General features: G+C 38.8%; 1 protein-coding gene across 3 annotated transcripts in view; it reads right to left on the bottom strand.

The window, feature by feature from the left end:
* Window positions 1-18938, bottom strand: part of loxl3b (lysyl oxidase-like 3b) — a 33188-nt gene extending 14250 nt beyond the window's left edge. Inside the window, exons 1-6 of one of the 3 annotated variants that reach the window (XM_042388837.1) lie at window positions 18698-18938; window positions 12625-12969; window positions 10893-11056; window positions 8014-8231; window positions 4044-4109; window positions 899-955 (exon numbers count right to left, since the gene is read on the bottom strand). In XM_042388837.1, coding sequence (XP_042244771.1) covers window positions 899-955; window positions 4044-4109; window positions 8014-8231; window positions 10893-11056; window positions 12625-12961 — 842 coding nt within the window. In that variant the 5' untranslated portion in view covers window positions 12962-12969; window positions 18698-18938. The remainder of the gene's footprint in view (window positions 1-898; window positions 956-4043; window positions 4110-8013; window positions 8232-10892; window positions 11057-12624; window positions 12970-18697) is intronic. The other 2 variants (XM_042388833.1, XM_042388834.1) reach the window with 2 other exon arrangements.

Genomic DNA, 18938 nt, shown 5'->3' with positions numbered 1-18938 from the left:
AGAATTAACACATTAACATGATTTTTTTTAAATAAATGAGCACATTGGACCACATATATGAATAAACTAATGAATACATGAATAAATGAAACCTCCTGATCTTCAAAGGAAAACTGAATATGTATATATAATATTCAAAAGTTCATTTTCAGTTGTTTACAACACACACACCCATCAACTCATGTTATAGTAACAATATACAGTATGTGTCATTTGGGCTCACACAAACTTTCACAGATATGTCTCAAAATTACAAAAACATTCTGGACAAAAGGACAAATTCACAGTAATTAGGGGCCCGAGTTTGATCCTGGACGGCAACAATAAATGAAAAAATCAAATATTGAATGAAATTAACAGTAAGTTGGCAAACCATTTATTAAAGAGATAGTCCCACATTTTGGGAAATACGCTCTGCCAACGCTGCTGCTGCTCTTAAAGGAAATTAGATATAATATGTTAATTAGTGAGATCTTTTTACCTTTCTTTTCACTCTATGCTAAGCTAACTGGTCTCAAACTCCAGCTACATTTTAACTGTGCAGACATGAGTGTGATCTTCTCATCCAGCTTTTGGCAAAAAAAAAGTATTTCCCAAAGTGTAGAGCTTTAACTGTTCTACAACAAATGGCTTTTTGTAAACAAAAATACTTGGAATACTTTGTATAGTACAGGCACAAACATACAGTGTTTTAAAGACTGTTTACTGTTAAATACATTACTTCAACTAAATATTTAAACAAGTTTTGTTGGATAGCTTAGAGAAGTAGCTTTTTGTATTTTTTGGGACATCCAACATTTTTTTCTTATCGGTTCAAATGTTGTTGTGGATGCAGCATGTGTGTGGGTCTTTTCAGACAGCTTGAATTTACCCACTGACTTGTTTATCCTCAGATTACCTTTTGCCAGGGCTGCTCTGTTTAGACTTAGAGTTAGCTTTAGCTTTGGATGTCTGCCTGCAAGGTAAACACGGGTTAGACTGAACAGTTAGGAGAGAAAAACTAGGTTACAACGTGGAAAAATCATCAGTAATAAAAGGTTGCATGATGCATAATTATGTTTCAAACGGTGGTTAGACTTGCTCAGAAGGATGTGCCACATTCAACATGGTTGTTAAATACAGCTGTTAACACGATATATTATCCCAAGTATACTAGTATAAAGTAAGTTCAAAAGTTGCTTCAGACACACAGATTTATTGAAAGTGACACATCCTTCTAAAATGCATGTAAACAAACACAAAAAACAAAGAATTACATCACTTAAAATACAGACAGTGATTGACACGTTTCATCAGCACAGACTCATATACACTAAATGGCCAAAAGTATGTGGACACACACACTTTTTTGTTTTTAGGAGTGTAAGATGGGTTAAAAGTCTTTTACCCTGGTTTAGTCAACCATCACAAAGGATGTAAGATTATTAAACACCAACATAATTGAACCTAAACAGTATAAATCCAAACAAGAGCAACAAACACACAATCTTAAGGCAATAATAATCATGTATTTGTGCAAAACCATGATTCATATAGTGGGCCTTTGGTTCTAATTAAGGGAAATCTTAATGCTACAGCATACATGGATATTTTACACACTGGTGTGCTTCCAACTTCATGGCAATAGTACCTCTGTGCACAAAGCCAGGTCCATAAAGAAATACTTTCCCCAGTCTGGTGTGGAATAACTTGACTGTGAGCCAGACTTTATCGCCCAGCATCAGCGGCCGACCTCACTAACGCTCTCGTGGTTGAATGGGGTTTCCGAATATTTGGAAAGCCTTCCCAGAAGACAGGAGGCTGTTGTAGTAGCGGATTAATGCCCATGAACGAATGAAATGTTAAACAATCACATATGGGTACAGTGTTGTCCAGGGGTGTCCACATACCTTTGGCCGCATAGTGTACGACATGTAAAGCATGATCATTAATATGTTTGTTAGTCCGAACTATGTTAGTCTGATTGTAGTACGACCATTATGTCAATGTCAACCTCAAGTTACCACATTGATTTTGTTTGACATTGTACGGCATTGCTTAATTTTTAGATGGGACGTAAATCATGTAAATTATTAAAGGATAAGGCTTGTGATCTATATTCTTTGCTACTGTCAACAAATCCAAAGAAAACCAAAACCAACAATCTGTTAGTTTGTCTCTCAGTGCTTCTAACTTCTCTATCCTGTTTAAATCTTTAAGAACAGCTCACAAATATAAAATTTTGTTTTTAAAAAAGATTCAATCATTTCTTTGAACAGCTGGTCACCATAGTTTTTATTTAATGTTACTCAACCAGGAGTGAATAGAGTATTTTGGGGGGACTATTTTCAGCTGCGGATTAATACACATTTGGTCCTTTAGTGAGTATTTCCAGCAGCAAGATGTCATATGTGGGATCAACTCAAAATTAACCACAGTGTCCATGTTCATTGTAATTAAGGATTATTATTGTGGCTCACTGATGGGTTTTTAATAGTTTTTGGAAAACAATGGAGCTCTATGACACAGAGGAATAAGATATATCAGGCTTTGGCTGCACAAAAGGTTCAATTCCTTGTTAGTTTTGGTCTTTTCATGGGATTTGTTGACAATGAGAAAAATACAGTGTATCACCAGACTTATTCTTTAAAACACAATGTTACATGGTCACACAATAAATCACACTGTACAGAATATGTTAGTGGGTTCTTCAACTTTAATAAGAATTTTAGTCACTCAAGCGGTGAAAAACCTCAAATGTTTTGTTATTCTGGTAGAGTTATCATGCATGACTAACTGAAACAAACACTGGACAGTTAGTGGTTCAGTTTATTCTCTAAAATGTGTTGAGTTAGCATTTTATTTGTTCTAGTACAATGTTTTCATTTTTGCCTGGTTACCAATTTAACTGCTCCATTGATTTTTAAAATATAAATATATGCAGGGGTTATATAACTACTTTTGAACCCTTGCAAATAGAGCACTATGTGTTAAAATGGCTATATCTCACACACAGTTCTTTCAATATTGACGTAAACCCACTCAAATTAAAGCTGAGACTTGACACTTCAATGTAGTATGTGTAACTGATGTTGGAAGTATGTGTAAATGTGTAACTGTCCAAATATTTAGTGTCTGGACTGTGTGTTTCTGTTACCTCACACCACAGTCATCGGGTAACTTTAGTATTCTCCAAGAAAATGTATTGTCATTGATAATAATTTATATTTATCTCCTCAAAGTGCCTTTTGAGTGGAATTTTCCAACATATACTTTAAAGATAGTGTCACTGTCAAAACACAAAAACACATGATAAGCTGACTTCCTCTCTCATCATCCAACACGACAAACTCCGTCCACCTGGCGCTCTGAGCTAGAACAAATGCTAAAGTATTTGCAGATTCTACCAGATGCAGGTTGGCTCTTGTCATGCGGACTTGGGGAAGACACCGGCTTGAGGCTTGAGACTATTTCAGTTGAAGAACCCAGCATGAAAAGTTACTGACCTCCTCTAAAAAGCATGCCATAATGGGAGAATGAGATTTCCAGTTTCCATCTGTGGAAACTCTAAGCCCTGTTCACTCACACAGCACAGATTGATGACATCTGTCACATTATAAAGGAACATCATGAAAGCCCAATTACTTTTTTTTTATGTTAAGAGAAAAACAAAAGAAAGTCACAGAGAAAAAATCCTGTACTGCTTTGTTCATTAGATATAAAAGTTTAAGAAATAATGCCTTTGATAAGGTGCCAAGTCTTTACAATCTGTGCCATGTCAGTAGAAATGTGACAGAAATAAATAGAAAACTAAACCTCCACACAAGGCAACCTTAAGTTTAAGCAAGATGAAATAAAAATACACAACCCATTCACATGCTGCACATCATAGTAATATGATATTAGAAGAGAAGGGAAGGGGTCGACTAGCTAGAAACAGGATCTAAATGGTTATTGTCTACCCCTAGGAAACAGGAAACCCACTGTCACAGTAAACAGAGTGTAGACGGGGGTGGGGGTGGGGGTGGGGGGTTGGACGGTGGGTTTTCCCGGCGACAGTATACCTTCCACCGGCTGAAACATTAACCTTTGGCCTGGAGACCTTCTCAGCCGCTCGCTTTTTCAGACGTCTGCAACAGTGAGACAGCCAAATTCCATCACATACAGGAGAAAGACTGCATGCAAACACACACGTAAACAGGCTGCGTATCTATTCTCACACCGTCTCCGGGCTGCGCACACACACACACACACACACACACACACACACACACACACACACACACACACACACACACACATGCACACACACACACAGGTACTGAAGGGTCAGCACTGAATAACATTTCTGACATTCCACAAGTCTCCAGTATATTATTTTACAGACACAATTACACAGCTATTCCAACTATCCAACATTCAGCACTGTGGTGGCCATTTGAGCCTCATTGAGCAGCTGTAATTCCTTATCAATACAGTATCTACAGTATCTGTTACTGGCTGGGGATACAATGGAAGTCCAGTCAGTGACTGTGCTGTGACTTTGAAGTGATTTAAACCGGTCAGATTTCTCTTTAAAACTGTTTTAAATTACTTTAAAGCTGCAATAAGACATTTTTTGGCCACTTGGGGGCAGCGGACACACGTTGTGAAGACAACACTGACACATCGTGCCTCATCTTTTTAAGTTGATATGTTGAACTTGTTTTGCAACCAGTTGATTATTTCCACATCCAGGAGTTGCTATAAGGAGTTATTATGATTCATAATGAGTTGTGTTTCTGTCCACATGGTGAATGTAAGTCCAATATTCACTCTCTTTTTGCTCTGTTTTTGCTCTCTACCAACTCCTGAGGGAAATATCTGGCTCTTTAGCTGCTAAATCCAAACCGGCTCTGAAGGGGCTGTAAATGTACTAAACCAACAGAAAATCCTGAAATTCTTCAGTTTGATCTGAAACATGAAAGTCAGTAAGCCTGAGGCTTTTAGTCAACCACAACAATACAAGAGTTTCATTGTAACAATCATGAAATATGTCATTTGACAAAGATTTCAAAGAGTCTAACACAGACAAGGAGAAACAATGAATATCAGACTATAGACACTCTTTTGCACAGACTCTTTTGATAATCTAATATATACTATCACACATTGGGATGACAGTGGATACACCAAAACACATAAAAGATAAAAGGGTGAAGCTCATACCAGACAAAGAAAAGTTGTGTCATATTTATTTTGACTTTGTCAAACTGAATTAAAGTCCTGAAATACTCCTGAAATAATTGCTGGTTTAATTACAACAACCTGGGTTAATGCGTCCCAAGTCGGTGTAAATTCTGGTCCATCATGACAAGTATAACATTTTAATGGAGCCAAGACTTAGTTTGTTTGGTTTTTTTGGCATGAAAATGGTCAAAGTTGAACACAACGGATATCATCACAAAAAATCAGCAATTGGCAAGTTCAGTTCAAGAACCCAAGAAGCCTTTATGACTAAATATTTGTTGGAGTAAAAAGCTGGATTGAGTTATTAAGGGGAAAAGCAGATTTTTTACTGTCCATCTTCAAGTATAACTGTAAAGACCAAAAAAAGGACCGAGGGGGTGCTTGACAACACAGAATGATTTGACTGCTGCTCTATGCAGTTTGGCTTCGGTCCAGTCGTTGTTATCTGTGCATTATGTGACCAACCGACCCCCCCCTCATCCCTCCTTTCCCCTGACCCTGGAGCGTTCCCCGGAGCCTCAGCCTTCACACACGCCTGAGAGAAAACACACATTTCCCCTCATACTACTGTGAACCATCTGCAGGGATGAATAAAACGCCTTCGACTGGAGCGTACCCAGGAATGTGTGCAGTCATACTGGTGGGACAAACTGAGAAAAGAAACTGGAGGTCTGAGAGGCCACCAAAGAAATCCCTGTCCTCACATACCACAGCAGGCTCCAGTGTCCACTAATATCTGTTCAATCTAGAGTCTACAATTAGAAGTTGTAAAGAAAACACTGTGAATAAGTCTTAAGTGCTGTAATTGGATAATTAATCTTTTTCATTCTATCAAATTATCCAATAAAATCTGTTATTGTTACCCCTCTAACTTTATAAAGACATTAAACTCAAGAAACCACTAAATGATGGTTGACATCTGTACAGCCAATAACCTCTTGATAATTTATATCCTGTTTATACACACAATTTGGATGCAGATGTCAAAACGCTGCACCAAACAAAGCCCTTGCAGATGTGTAAACACATGGGACAAGACACTCATTGCTTCATACTTTTACATCTCTGCAGGCAGTTACTAATCACTCTCCAACTTCCTCTGTGAAGTAATGAACAGAGACTGAGAGCATGAAATACAGTGTATGACCCGGACGGGAACATAAAAAAAAAAAAAAAATGCGGCTTTTCTGTCTATCCAAAAGAAAAACAAACACATCCTCAGAGGAAGAAATAAGAAGCAGAACAAAACAATTAGAGGCTGCGACTTCCTTCATGTCGGCTTTGTTGAAGAGCTGCAGCTCTCTGGCAGACCGTAGAGAAAGTCTACACACATTCCCTGTCATATGCACAGTAGGCAGCAGATGTGGTGTTGTGCAGCTGTGTCTGCTTGTGGTGCTTTTGGTTAAAGTTTGCTTTCCAGACTAAAACCACGGGAATGTCAAACAGTCTGCAGCAAACATCCCAACCTGACATAATGACAAAATTATGGCCACCATAAGATTGTCAGAAGTATCGATACTTCGATATCGATAAAAAACCAACAGATCTACAATCAGATAGTCAACCAAACACTGCACAGATGAAACAAAGGGGAAGAAAATCAACTGGTCCTCAACCAGTGGCTGTTACAGCATTCTCTCCAGCAACAAACCACCATATGACTGGTGGGTCTCATGGTGCTAACTCTAGCCATGGCAAATTTAACTTAAAAAAAGAAAATTTTTCCTAAAATCCTATTTTGTGTGCTTTGGACGTTTTTTCTTTTTTGCTGTGGTATTGAAAGAGGTATCAAGTATCATTTTTTGTATCAAAGTTTAAAATTGTAGCTGATGGGACTGGAAAACCATCATCCTTTCAACCCTCTAACATGTGAAAAAGATGAATCCTGCACATTGCAATGACATATTCTACATTCACCATGCACTTTATTAGTAACACTTGTAATACAGTCCAATACATCAGCTCCGCCATAAATTCTACTTTTACGAAGCTTATACATTTTCAGTTTTTACCTTTTTTCTGAAGTGCAGTTTTGGTGTTGTGTAACTTCTTACACAATAAGTGGTAAATCAAAACTTAAAGGACGGGTTCACGTCTTTTCAAGTGTGTCTTAAAACAACAGTCAGGAGCCCAAATCAATATTGAAATAGGTTTTTCTTGCTGTAATCTTTCCTCCTGTTCATACTGACCATTATAAGATCCTTAAAGAGGATCTTCATGCACTTACAATGTAAGTGATGGGGGACAAAATCCACAGTCCATCTTGTGTGCAAAAACATATTTAAAAGTTTATCTGAAGCTAATATGAAACTTCAGTCATACAAATAAGTCAAATCAGATATCTTTAGCATTAGCAGTCTTTCCAGTGCCAAGTCCCTCTTTTTGTTACTATACTTCCACCGCAGCTCAACAGGGAAACACAAAGAGGAAATTTGATGCTAAAAAAGACTGTAAATGTGTCAGATATCCGCTTGATATGACTAACTCAGACTTTGTTTTTGCACAAAATGACTGCGTAGACACACTGTGGATTTTGGCCTCCATCACTTACACTGAAAGCACATTTGAAGAGGATCTTTTAACAGTCAGTATGAACAGGAGGAATGATTACAGCGAGGAAAACCTCTTTCACTGTTCATATGGACACCTGATTGTTGTTTTAAGACAGACATGAAAAATTGTAAACCTGTCCTTTAAAGGTGATATCTGGCCTCCTAAACAGCAGATGACACTGATTTTAGACCCGTAACCTGAACCCACACCAGAATCATCTTTTGCCAGGTTGAAGATGTGAGATTCACTTACTTATAGAAGTTCTTGTTGACTTTCCTCTCATGCGGGAATCCCAGCATGCCACAGACAACACGCGTGTTTTTGATCGTCCAACCAACGTCACAGATCTGCGCCCAGCCGTCCTTGTATTTCACCTCCACCACGCCCTCCGTGACGGGCAGCCTCTTTTTAGCCATGGCGAGCACGGGCCGGAGCCGCACCTCCTCCACCTTGTTCTCATCTACGTGAGCCTGGCGGGAGGGAATCAGGACTGGATGTCAGTTTGTTTTCTATTAAAATAATGCCAGATTTAGATATCTATCTGTTCATGAGAGAGGAAGTCATTGATTAGGTGTATGAAATGTGTCATCAGTGGGGAATTTTCTTTCATTTATTGTCTGGAAACATACATTTTCACACAACACATACTCAGAGAGTATAAATCTTTGTATTTCTTTCTTTTAAACCTTTCTGTTACATCCATTTATAGTACATTCTGATGTTTGATGAAGTGAAGTGAGGATTTTGTAATCTGAAAATCATAAAATGATCAATCAGTACTCACATATACAAGTGTATTTAGTGAAATAAACAGACTACACAGTGAGTCATAGCTATTACAGAGAGTAATTTCAGGGTCTAATCCTCTCACTAACAGCTTATAAGCAGTAAAAGTGACTATCTCTGATTGCCTGCTTTGCAATGAGCCACTTCCACTGTGGTTTATTTGAAAAAAAACACTGGCTGTAGTCTGGACAACACATTTGGCAGAGTCTGACTCGCAGCAGCAGGCAGAAAGAGGGAGTAGCTGTGCAATTGAAAGTCCGCCCACTTGCTCTTATGAAACTTTTTTTTTTCTTGTGACACCCTTCTATGTAACAAAGATACCTCGATTGAATCATTCAAGTTGTTTCCAGTCATCTGTGTGGAGACGAGTCCCCAGTCTAACCTTGTTCACCTTGGAAAAAAAGATGACCAGCTGGAAACTGTGAATCCCTCCTAACTGTGTTTTCTCAGAGTAGCAGTCAAATCTTCCTTCAGTTATTAACCTTTATTTGTCCAGAGAAGGTTTACTGAGCACACTTAATCTTTTTTAGACCCTCACCTGAGAGTACCTGAATACAAAAAAGTATACAAAAAGAAGAAAATAATAAAATAATTCAACTGAAGGTGCTGGTATTTAAATGGCTCCTCCTTCAAGGGCACAAATAGTATGACTGGATAATAATTCTGTCCTCCTGTATAATATTGTTATTAAATAGTCACAAGCGTTCACATTTAGGGCTATTTTCAGTAGCTCACAACCTAAAGCAAGTCTCAATATTCATAATCAAGACAGAGGTGGAGGTGGTGCAATCAGAATCAGAAAATCAGGGGCTACATCAGGCAGAGAACTTGTTTCTATGAAGACCCTGGACCAGGTGGATCAATGTAAAGCCAGCTTTTAAAGTGACATAACCAAAAACTTGGGACATGAGAAACTACCTTTGGTGCACCAAAAAGTTTCTCTCGTGTGCACAAGAACTTCTTTCTGGAGTTTGCAAAACCATTACACTTTTCTAATCGGACAGAAGGGCAGCTAGATGCTTCATATATAGAGACTGAGGACAATCTCCCAGGTTTCATTGTTAAAACTGGGTGGAAACAATCAGAGAATTAAAAAAAAAATCCTGCATTGTAGAAGCAAAGTCTTTAAGGCAGCTCTTCATATTAGGGCGGTGACATGCAGTTCACTACGGAGGAGCAGGAGAGCATCATTTCCAGTAAGGCGTGTCCTTGACAAAATATAAGGGGCAAAAGTTTGTATGCGGCTATTCTCGCCATCGTTCAAGCAGCTACCATGCAGTTAGAAATCCCCAGAGTTTGGTAGGCGAAGATCTTTGGTGTCCGGTATTGCGAGACTAAAGGGCAGCAGACATGTATGTACTCCTAAACCTTCATGAGAACGTGAAATACAGCAGAAAATCAACTACCATCAACCAACTAAAAAGATAATACAACAAACAAAGTTTCTTTTCTCTTGGTTTACATTACAGTGCAGTTAAATGTACTGAGTAACATTTTTTCCTCCTATCTTGGGTCAAATGTATTCTTTCAGATTCTTTGTTTTTTGTGTGCTAAGGTTAGTGCACTAAAAAATGACATTTAAAAATGTCAGTGAAAAAGTCTACAGAGAAATTGACAAAGGAAGATCCCATTAGCTATTTATGTCCACAGAGTATATTTGACAGCAAGGTCTGAGGATTATAGTCAAAAACATGTAGGAACAGATGCTGTTGTTAAGGTCAAATGTACATTTTTTCATGCTTGAGCAAATGCTCCTGAAGCCAGAGCAACACACAGTAAGTATCTGAATGAATTTATTATGCTTTTAGGTGAACTGTCCCTTTAAGATTTGCCCATATTAACTGACCGTAGCCGCTGAAGGAGAGGACAACATCACTCGTCCAGTTTCCGAGTACAAAATGTCCCGGCAGCCCAGAGATTTGACCCCAAGGTAACAACCCCAGCTGGGACCTTGGGGTCAAAGGAGGTTCCCGACTCTTTTGACCCCAAGGTCAAAGAAGTTAATGCTGCTCTTTATAAGATTTAGTGAGCAGCGTCTCCATAAACTCCATCACCTCAGGACAACATATTTGGAGAGGCTGCTGGTGTTAACAGGTTCAGGCACATGGTATAGAGCTGAGCTAATCTGCACCATGTGTACGGCAGCTACAGGTGGAGTTTCATAGGGGCGTTAAATGTCTCCCATGTGGGTTAAATCTTATAGAGTCTTTAGGCTGTGGAGCGGTAGACCTGTTAACACAAAAGCAGCGTTTATTGGTTTATAACAGCTTCTTAACGAACTCTGAACAACATTTTTACTGCAACAAAATTATAAAATCTCTCCAAATGTGTTTTTGATAACTTACATCAATAACATTTGGGTCCACAAAGCCTGGAATCCTCTCGTCTTTGCACACGACTCCGGCGTCTTCGTCATGAGTGCAGTCACTGTTGCCCCAGCCGCGAGACTTGCAGAATTCAATGCTCTTCTCAGCTCCGTTACACAGCACGTTGTCCAGCCAGATTTTCCCTGCAAAGGTGGCAGACAGTCAGTGTGGCTCCAGCAAACTGTCTTCAGAAACCAGCCGGTCCAGGCCAGGAAGTAACACTTGGTTGCTTATTTCACTGGAGCTCTGAGGACTTATGGAAGCTTAGTTGTACTTATTGTGTAACACGAACCTGAATAACAGATTCATCTAGGTGTTTAGCGTGAATGTAGTTGCTCTAAAACTTATTTTTAAACCTAAATTTACAGATTTTTTGGCCACTTGTGGGCAACAAAAATAAGTGGTGAGCACATGCTTACATATCATCATCTTTTTAAGTTTAAACATCCAGCAGTTATGGAACAACATTATCATTCATTTGGAGTCATGTTTCTGTCCATCTGGTGAATTTAAGTCCAATATTTACTCTCTTTTAGCTCTGTTTTTGCTCTCTACCAACTCCTGAGGGAAATATCTGGCTGTTTAGCTGCTAAATGCTCCACTATGTTCACCAGCTAGTCTACAGCTAACTGTGTCTGTTTGCCGTTTGGTGCTGAGCAGGTAGTGTACAGTGGCTTTTTAGAGCTTTCTCTCTGAAAACAGCTGTCTGCTGTGGCTGAAAACAACGCTATGAGAGCTGTGAGAGTGAACCAAAACAGTAAAGTTGCAGCTGGACAGCTAAACAATGAGCTGAAACTCTGTAAAAAGCTCCGTAAAGCCAAGGGGAGCTGCAGAGTCGCTGATAATTCTTTCTACAAGCAACACCTCTAATATCACACATTATCATATGGTACATTGTTATTATGAAAAATGTCAATTATAGCTGCTTTAATAAACATGCAGGCGTCTTATTTCACTAAATTTTAGCAGGATCTTTTCCAGTTTTAGGCAATTCAGGTGGCTTGGCAGTACACTTATGACTTATGCTAGCAGCTCTTTGAGACGGAGCTACATGCTAACTTGTCATAACAATGACAAAGCTGACATGCTGATGTTTAGCAGGTAATGTTCGTCCTGTTCTCCATCATAGTTTAGCATGTTAGTATGCTACCATTTGCTAATTAGCACTAAACACAAAGTACAGCTGAGGCTGATGGTAATTAGTTTTGCACATATTTGGTCATACACTAAAGTACAGCTAAAGGTTTGACTTGATGATGGCGCTATAGGAAAAGTCAAGGGGTCACCAAAGTTATTACAATTCCTACTGAGGGCAAATAATGTATGAACCAATCCACCCTATAGTTGTTGAGATATTTCAGTCTGGACCAAAGGAGAGAGACCCATATTGCCATTCCTACAGCCACGCTGCTAGCATGGCTAATAATGTTCAAAATAATGGATTGCTCAAGAATTTGTTTTAATCTAGTTGGATCACAGGACAGACGGGGATTGGAAGCTACAGCTGCAAATGTTTAGACTGTTATTACTGTTATGTAATATGGTTTGACACACATTTCAGCAGTTGGCAACATAATTGAGATGTCTGATTGTCTCTTATGTGTGTGCAATCAAACAGGTGCAAATATCTTTCTGAACATCTTCCATGTGGCAGAGCAAACTGTATTGAACCACAAACTGAACCTCAGGAAGTCATGGAGGTCACTCTCACCTTGGCCCTTGCCGTATTTGGCACTGTGGGTCCATCCTGTGGCTGAGACGAAGCCCAGTTGGCGGCAGAGCACGTTGGCGTTATTTATAGAGAAGTCGTCATCACAGATGGTTCCCCACTCTCCCTTGTAGAAAAGCTCTATGCGCCCCTCGTTGTGTTTTCGGGGGTATCCACTCAGTCTGACCTTTAGCCGCTCTGTTTGCGCCTGAGGGGAGGGGGATGGTGTAGGCGTTGGCGTGGCAGTGTTTGACGGTGTTGTCTGAGTTAAACAGCAAGGCAACCACAACCCAAACAGAAGGCTGAAGACTAATTGCTGCCTGCGTCTTGACTTCTCCATTACGTCAGCTGCACATAAAGAAAAAGGAAAAGACAATGTCAACACAACATTGAGACATCTTGCTGTCCATGTGGTTTAAATATATTGGGTGAACACCTAACTTTTCTATGAAGACAGCGCAGGTGGATCAACATGAAGCTAGCTTTCGTATAATTAACTGAATATATTACAGTCGAGAGGATATGGAGCCACTTAAATGACATGAGCAAAATGTTTTTGTTTTTTTTTACCATAAAGTACCTCATGGGCATGAGAAACTATCTTTCGTGCACCAGAAACTCTTTCTGGAGTTTGCAAAACCATTACACTTTTATACTCACAACACACAAAGGCAGCAGGCTTGTATGTACTCCTAAACCTTCGTGAGAACATGAACTATAGCAGAAAATCAACTACCATCAACCAACTGAAAAGATAATAGGGCAGATTGAAAGATCTGTAAAGAAATCCCATTACGTAGTTTTCCGGTGTAGTATCACATGCACACAAGATAGTTTTTTGGTGCTGTAAACCTTCAGATGGTTCACACATGGATTACATCTAAATGGTTTCTGTGCACAGGATGGGCAAGTTGGCCCCTGTTGTTTGTGTCAGAGTGCCCTTTTTTGAAATGTATGTTCAACTAGCACTGTTGGTTCCCTTTTGGGACAGACCTAAGCACTATTTTGTACTTATAGATCTTTGTAGTTTGTGCTTATCTAAAGGGGCACTTGAGCAGCACAAGTTCTTGTCTAGTTGGAGACAGTGCCCTCCAAATGTCACTCTAGTCAAAATGCCTCTATGATTGGCCCGAGTGCCTCTCTGATCAACCCGATTGCCCCCTAAATAAACCGCCAATTGCCCAAATTACCCCAAATTGCTCTTCTGGTCGGCTCAAATTTCCCCGTGTTTGACCCAGGCGTCCCTTTGGTTAGTTTAAGTCCCAATCTGATGTGATTTAAGGGCCAAAATGGAACCGTAACATGAACCATGAGCATGTGAATGATTGAGGTGCCCATTTATCCTATTTGACACAAATAGGGCTGCAACAATTATTTTCATTATCAATTAATGTGATGGTTATTCTCTTGATTCATTGATGAATCATTTTTGCCTATAAAATGTCAGAAAATAGTGAAAATGCTAATGATATTTTGCACAGTTTAAGCTTCAAATGTCTTATTTTGACCAACCAACAGTCAGAAACCCGAAGATATTCCGTTTACTATCATGTATGACAAAGAAAAACATCAAATCCCTACATGTGAGTAGCTGGAACCAGAACATTTTTGCTTAAAAATGGCTACAACAATTAGTTCTTTGCACAGGACAGCATCTAAATACAAGAATTGTGCTGTAACATAATAATATTTGTAAGTTTTAAGAATTTAAAGAACAACCACAACATTATGGCTGCAACTAACAATTATTCTCATCCTCGATTAATCTGTTGATTATTTTCTCAATTAATCAGTTAGTTGTTTGGTCAATTATGTCAGAAAATGGTCAAAAATATTGATCACTGTTTCTCAAAGCCCAACCTGAAATGTCTTGTTTCGTCCTGACCAACAGTCCACAACCCAAAGATACTTGGTTTACTATCATAGAAGACTAAAGAAACAAGAGTCAGAGAATTTTAGCATTTTTTCTCGCTAAATACAATTATGTAATACTATTATTCCAGTTGAGCAGTTCAAACACATATTTATGTCCATACATGTCACCATCCCACCAGCCACAACAATATTTTTTATCCCATTCTCTGATGGTAATTTCCCACTTTGAATAAAAACATTACATCACATTATACAAGAATCCTAAAATTCCCCTCAATACATTTTGTTAATAGCTGCAGCTAAAACCAAGTGGACTAACAGAGGAGCTGAAGCATATGGAAGTAGGTTTGGTGTAAGAGTGTAGGGTTGCTCCAGCACTTTGATTCAAACCATCTGTTCAGTGTTTAGTTAAGTCTGATGTGGAGAAGAATAACAGGCCACATTAAAAATGTGTCAGGTCTCAATGACCACACGATCACAAAGGTTACATGAATGTTATGAAAGAAGCAGCTGCACTTTGCTTCTTCTGTCTCCAGTATTTTTCAGTGTTGGCGTGCTAATGTTCATACACTTAATGTTAATCCTTATTCATATTTCAGATGTTTGACACAACAAGCCATCTTTTTCCCTAAACAAAATGCTCCTTCTGCTCTCTTAAACCTTCCTGTACAGCTCTGGTAGGTATTGAATGCTGCATAGACCTGCTATTGATAACTTGAGAGCTACACTTCTTCTTAAAGAGTCAAGCTTTTAGTGAGTTGGGGGGGCAGGGGGGTTGTTCCCCCAGAGACATAAATACAGTAGTGTGGTGTGTTTGTACAGAGACCACAGACTGAAGGCCCCCTTTCCAAAACATGTATGAGACCGACTGCATCGTCTGGGTCCAATTTCACAGTGTATGGAGGGACACACGTTCATGCTAAGCTTCGGTCAACAGGGGCTTTTAAAAGCAGAACGACCAGTCTGAACTAAAGCCACATGGTGCTAAAGTGTTCAGATATGCTCTATGTTATACTTTAATTTAAAAAAGAGTGTTTTTCTGTCTTTAATGACAGTAGAAGCCCACAGGGACAGAGTGAAATGTGACAAAATTAACCAGCAACAATCAATCTGCATGTGGACACTGTGGTCACATGATGTAGACAAATCCACTCCCACCCCAAACTGATCACTTTCTGTTTAACCCACAAATAAAGTGGTTTCGATAATCTGGCTAAATTTAACTTTAGTTTTATTAAAAACTTCTCTGATTGTCTGACTACTCATGTTTCTATGACTTGGTAGTAGTGATGCTGCCTTGTTCCCACATCTCTGCATTACTTTGGTGAGTACAGTGTTTTTATACAAGATAGAAATGATAAAAAAAATTACACCAAAATTGAATTTGGCGTCGGTATAGGCTTTTAAAGGACCAGTGTGAGCCAGTGTTTGGTTTGTCCATTCAGGGCTACTGCAGAAACATGGTGGTGCAACATGGTGGGCTTCGTGGAAGAGGACTCGCTCCCTATGTAGATATAAATGGCTCATTCTAAGGCAACGAAAACACATTGATTCTTATTTTCAAGTGAAATAAACACTAATTAAAACACATTTATGAAGATTATACTCCATTTCTGCCAAGTCCGTTCTGCTAGATGCCACTAAATTCAACACACTGCACCTTTAAATAAAGAACCAATCTACAGAAATAATGAGAATATAAAATAATAGCACACATTTTAAAAACTGGTGATTTGTAGCTTTTATCACAAGAAAACCTTCATCACATCAGGGAGTTGGTGACACTGACGGGCTGAAATTTGATCTTGACGAAAGGCCAACACTTCCACACTGATGTAACGCTTAATTCACAACAACCCCTTTCTCTCTCTCTCTCTCTCTCTCTCTCTCTCTTACATTTATCTCTTCCTCTCTCGCCCCTCACAGAAGCAGCGACTCTCCATACCAATGTGCTCATGGATCAGGTCTTGTGAAAGGCTCAAATCAACCAGGCAGCAGTTTCTCTGGAACAGCTCGACATACAGAACTGTTCCAACACTTTAGTCCCCACAAAGTCTCATCCTGAGTCACTGAGAGCTCACATTCCCACCACACACACACAGAAACACACACAAACACACACACACACACACACAAACACACACACCTCTGAATCTGTTTACTAATCACTACCAGAGGTCTGTACCTTCTTTGTCCCAAGGCAACAGAAAAGATTTTCCTGCCTTGTTCCAGCATGTTGTTGACCTCAGAGGAACTTTGTGAAACTTTATACCTAAAGCAGTCAACATGAGCCACATCATGATGGAGGACACTGAATTAAAAACGAACATTGAGGGATGCAACAGCTTTCAGATGTGATACTTCTTTAAGATCAGGAGGAAAAAAAAAAGAACAACACGTGGTGGTCAAATCTTTCCTAGAAAGAGGAGTTTGGGTTTCTTGGATTTCAGGGTCTCGATGCAAATCTCAAACCTAAACTCACTGATGGAATGTTTTTCACTCTAAACAGAGAATTTTAACACCTCCACTTTCTAATAAAGCACCCTTTATAGGCTATGAATAAGAACAACTTTAGGGTTGCCAGGTTGTCCCATTAGCTGGTGTTTATCCTGGTCCAGCAAATACTTTCTTTGCGTTGTTACCCTTTTATTTAATTTTATTTTTATTGGGCCGATTTACTGCTTATCACCTGGAAAAGAACTGCAAGTATCTGGACCAAAATCCCTTTATGAACAAGTTATTAACATTTATAACTGCAGGCCTGATGACTTTATTCATAACTGCATTATTACCAAAGAGAAAATAGATTTTTCACAACCTGGCAACCCAAACGTTGTTCTTATTAATAGTTTATAACAGATCCATAAAACTGTAGTAAATGATTTCTTCATTCATTCATAAAAGTAGTTACAACATTTATGAATGATGTCTTATTAGTAAGTGGTACCAATTTAACAAATATTGATGGATCTTCTGAGTATTCAGATCCTTTACTTCAGCTAAATTACCAACAATTTAAAATACTCCATTAAAAGTAAAAGTCCTGCATCCAAAATCCAGCTGAAGTAAAAGTACATAAATACAGCAAAAAGTATCAAAAGTAAAAGTACACATTCTGTTAAAATATGGCCCCTGTGTGTTATAGTAATATATTATTAATACTGATGCATCAACACATAAGCAACATTTTACTGTTGAAGCAGGTTACCCAACAACTTAACATACGGTTAGATAATTTAGGTTTCCAACCTAGGGGTCGGGCCCCCTCATGGGAACACAAGATGAGTCTGAAGGGTCGTGAGAGAATTAATGAGGTAGTTACATACACATACAGATATATTCACACCTGAACTTTCTTCTTTTTTGTGAAATATTTGATCATTTGACCACTTCAGACTGCTATTACAATGAGACCGTTTCAGAAGTCTGGAGGGGAAATGACTCTGTGGTGAAACAACTCATAGACATCTGAAATGTGATAAGGAACCCCAACTAGACGCTGCTTTTTGTTGTCATAAGCCAAAAAATCTGAGGAACCACTGGTTTAATCTTTAACAACACCTTTTATTTTATAAGTTTATCATATTTTCAATGTAGAATCTTGATCTGAAAAGTAACTATAGATGTAAAATAAATATAGAGGAGTAAAAAAGTACAATATTTCCTTCTAAAATGTAGCGGAGTAGCATCAGATGGAAACACTGAAGTACCTCCAAACTGTGCTCAGGTACAGAAGTGAATGAATTTTCCACCACCGCAGTTATGGCAACAGGGATTCCTTTTGAAAACAGTCTATACTCTTTTTCCAAGACTCTATCTGGTTTCTGTTAAATGTTGCAACATTCTTCACATTTTTTAAAATCTACGATATCCAGGATCCAAAAAGTGAAAGTCTGTTTCACCAGTCTGAATAAACTGCTGCAGATGGAGACTGTCTGAAAGCCGCTTTACAGCACAACGCTGCCTTATAGAGTTATCAAAGTGTACATATAATGTAATGTGTAGTGTGTGTTTTTAATACTCACACTATAAAAATTTGTAGTTTGCTGCTTTCCTGATACAAATTAGCAACTTTTAATGTTGAACCACAGCGAAATTACTCTGTAAATCTAAGTTTTACAGCTTAATAACGATCCGTCCTGGCATTTCTTTTCATTTCTGGCCATAACAACTCAAATTATTAACACAATGTGTGTCTTACCTTATATTTCCCAATATGAGGAGGTTATAACGGTTCCAGTGGAGAGAGGGGGAGGTGTTTTTTAAAGGTTTAGTTATCCAGAAGTTCATAAACTAAACCTCTAAAGACAAAAGATTAATAAATATTCCACACAGCTTGAGCTAATTCATCTCCTCCATCAAACAAGGGTCCAGTTTGCGGGACAGTGGTCCACCCAGCAGCTAATTCCTCCTTTCAGCCTTAAGCCTTATAGTCTGTAAAT

This window comes from Thunnus maccoyii, chromosome 16 (genome assembly GCF_910596095.1).
Source record: "Thunnus maccoyii chromosome 16, fThuMac1.1, whole genome shotgun sequence".
Lineage (NCBI taxonomy): Eukaryota > Metazoa > Chordata > Actinopteri > Scombriformes > Scombridae > Thunnus > Thunnus maccoyii.
Note: the sequence above shows the minus strand (reverse complement) of the source record. Positions and strands in the feature narration are given on the sequence as shown.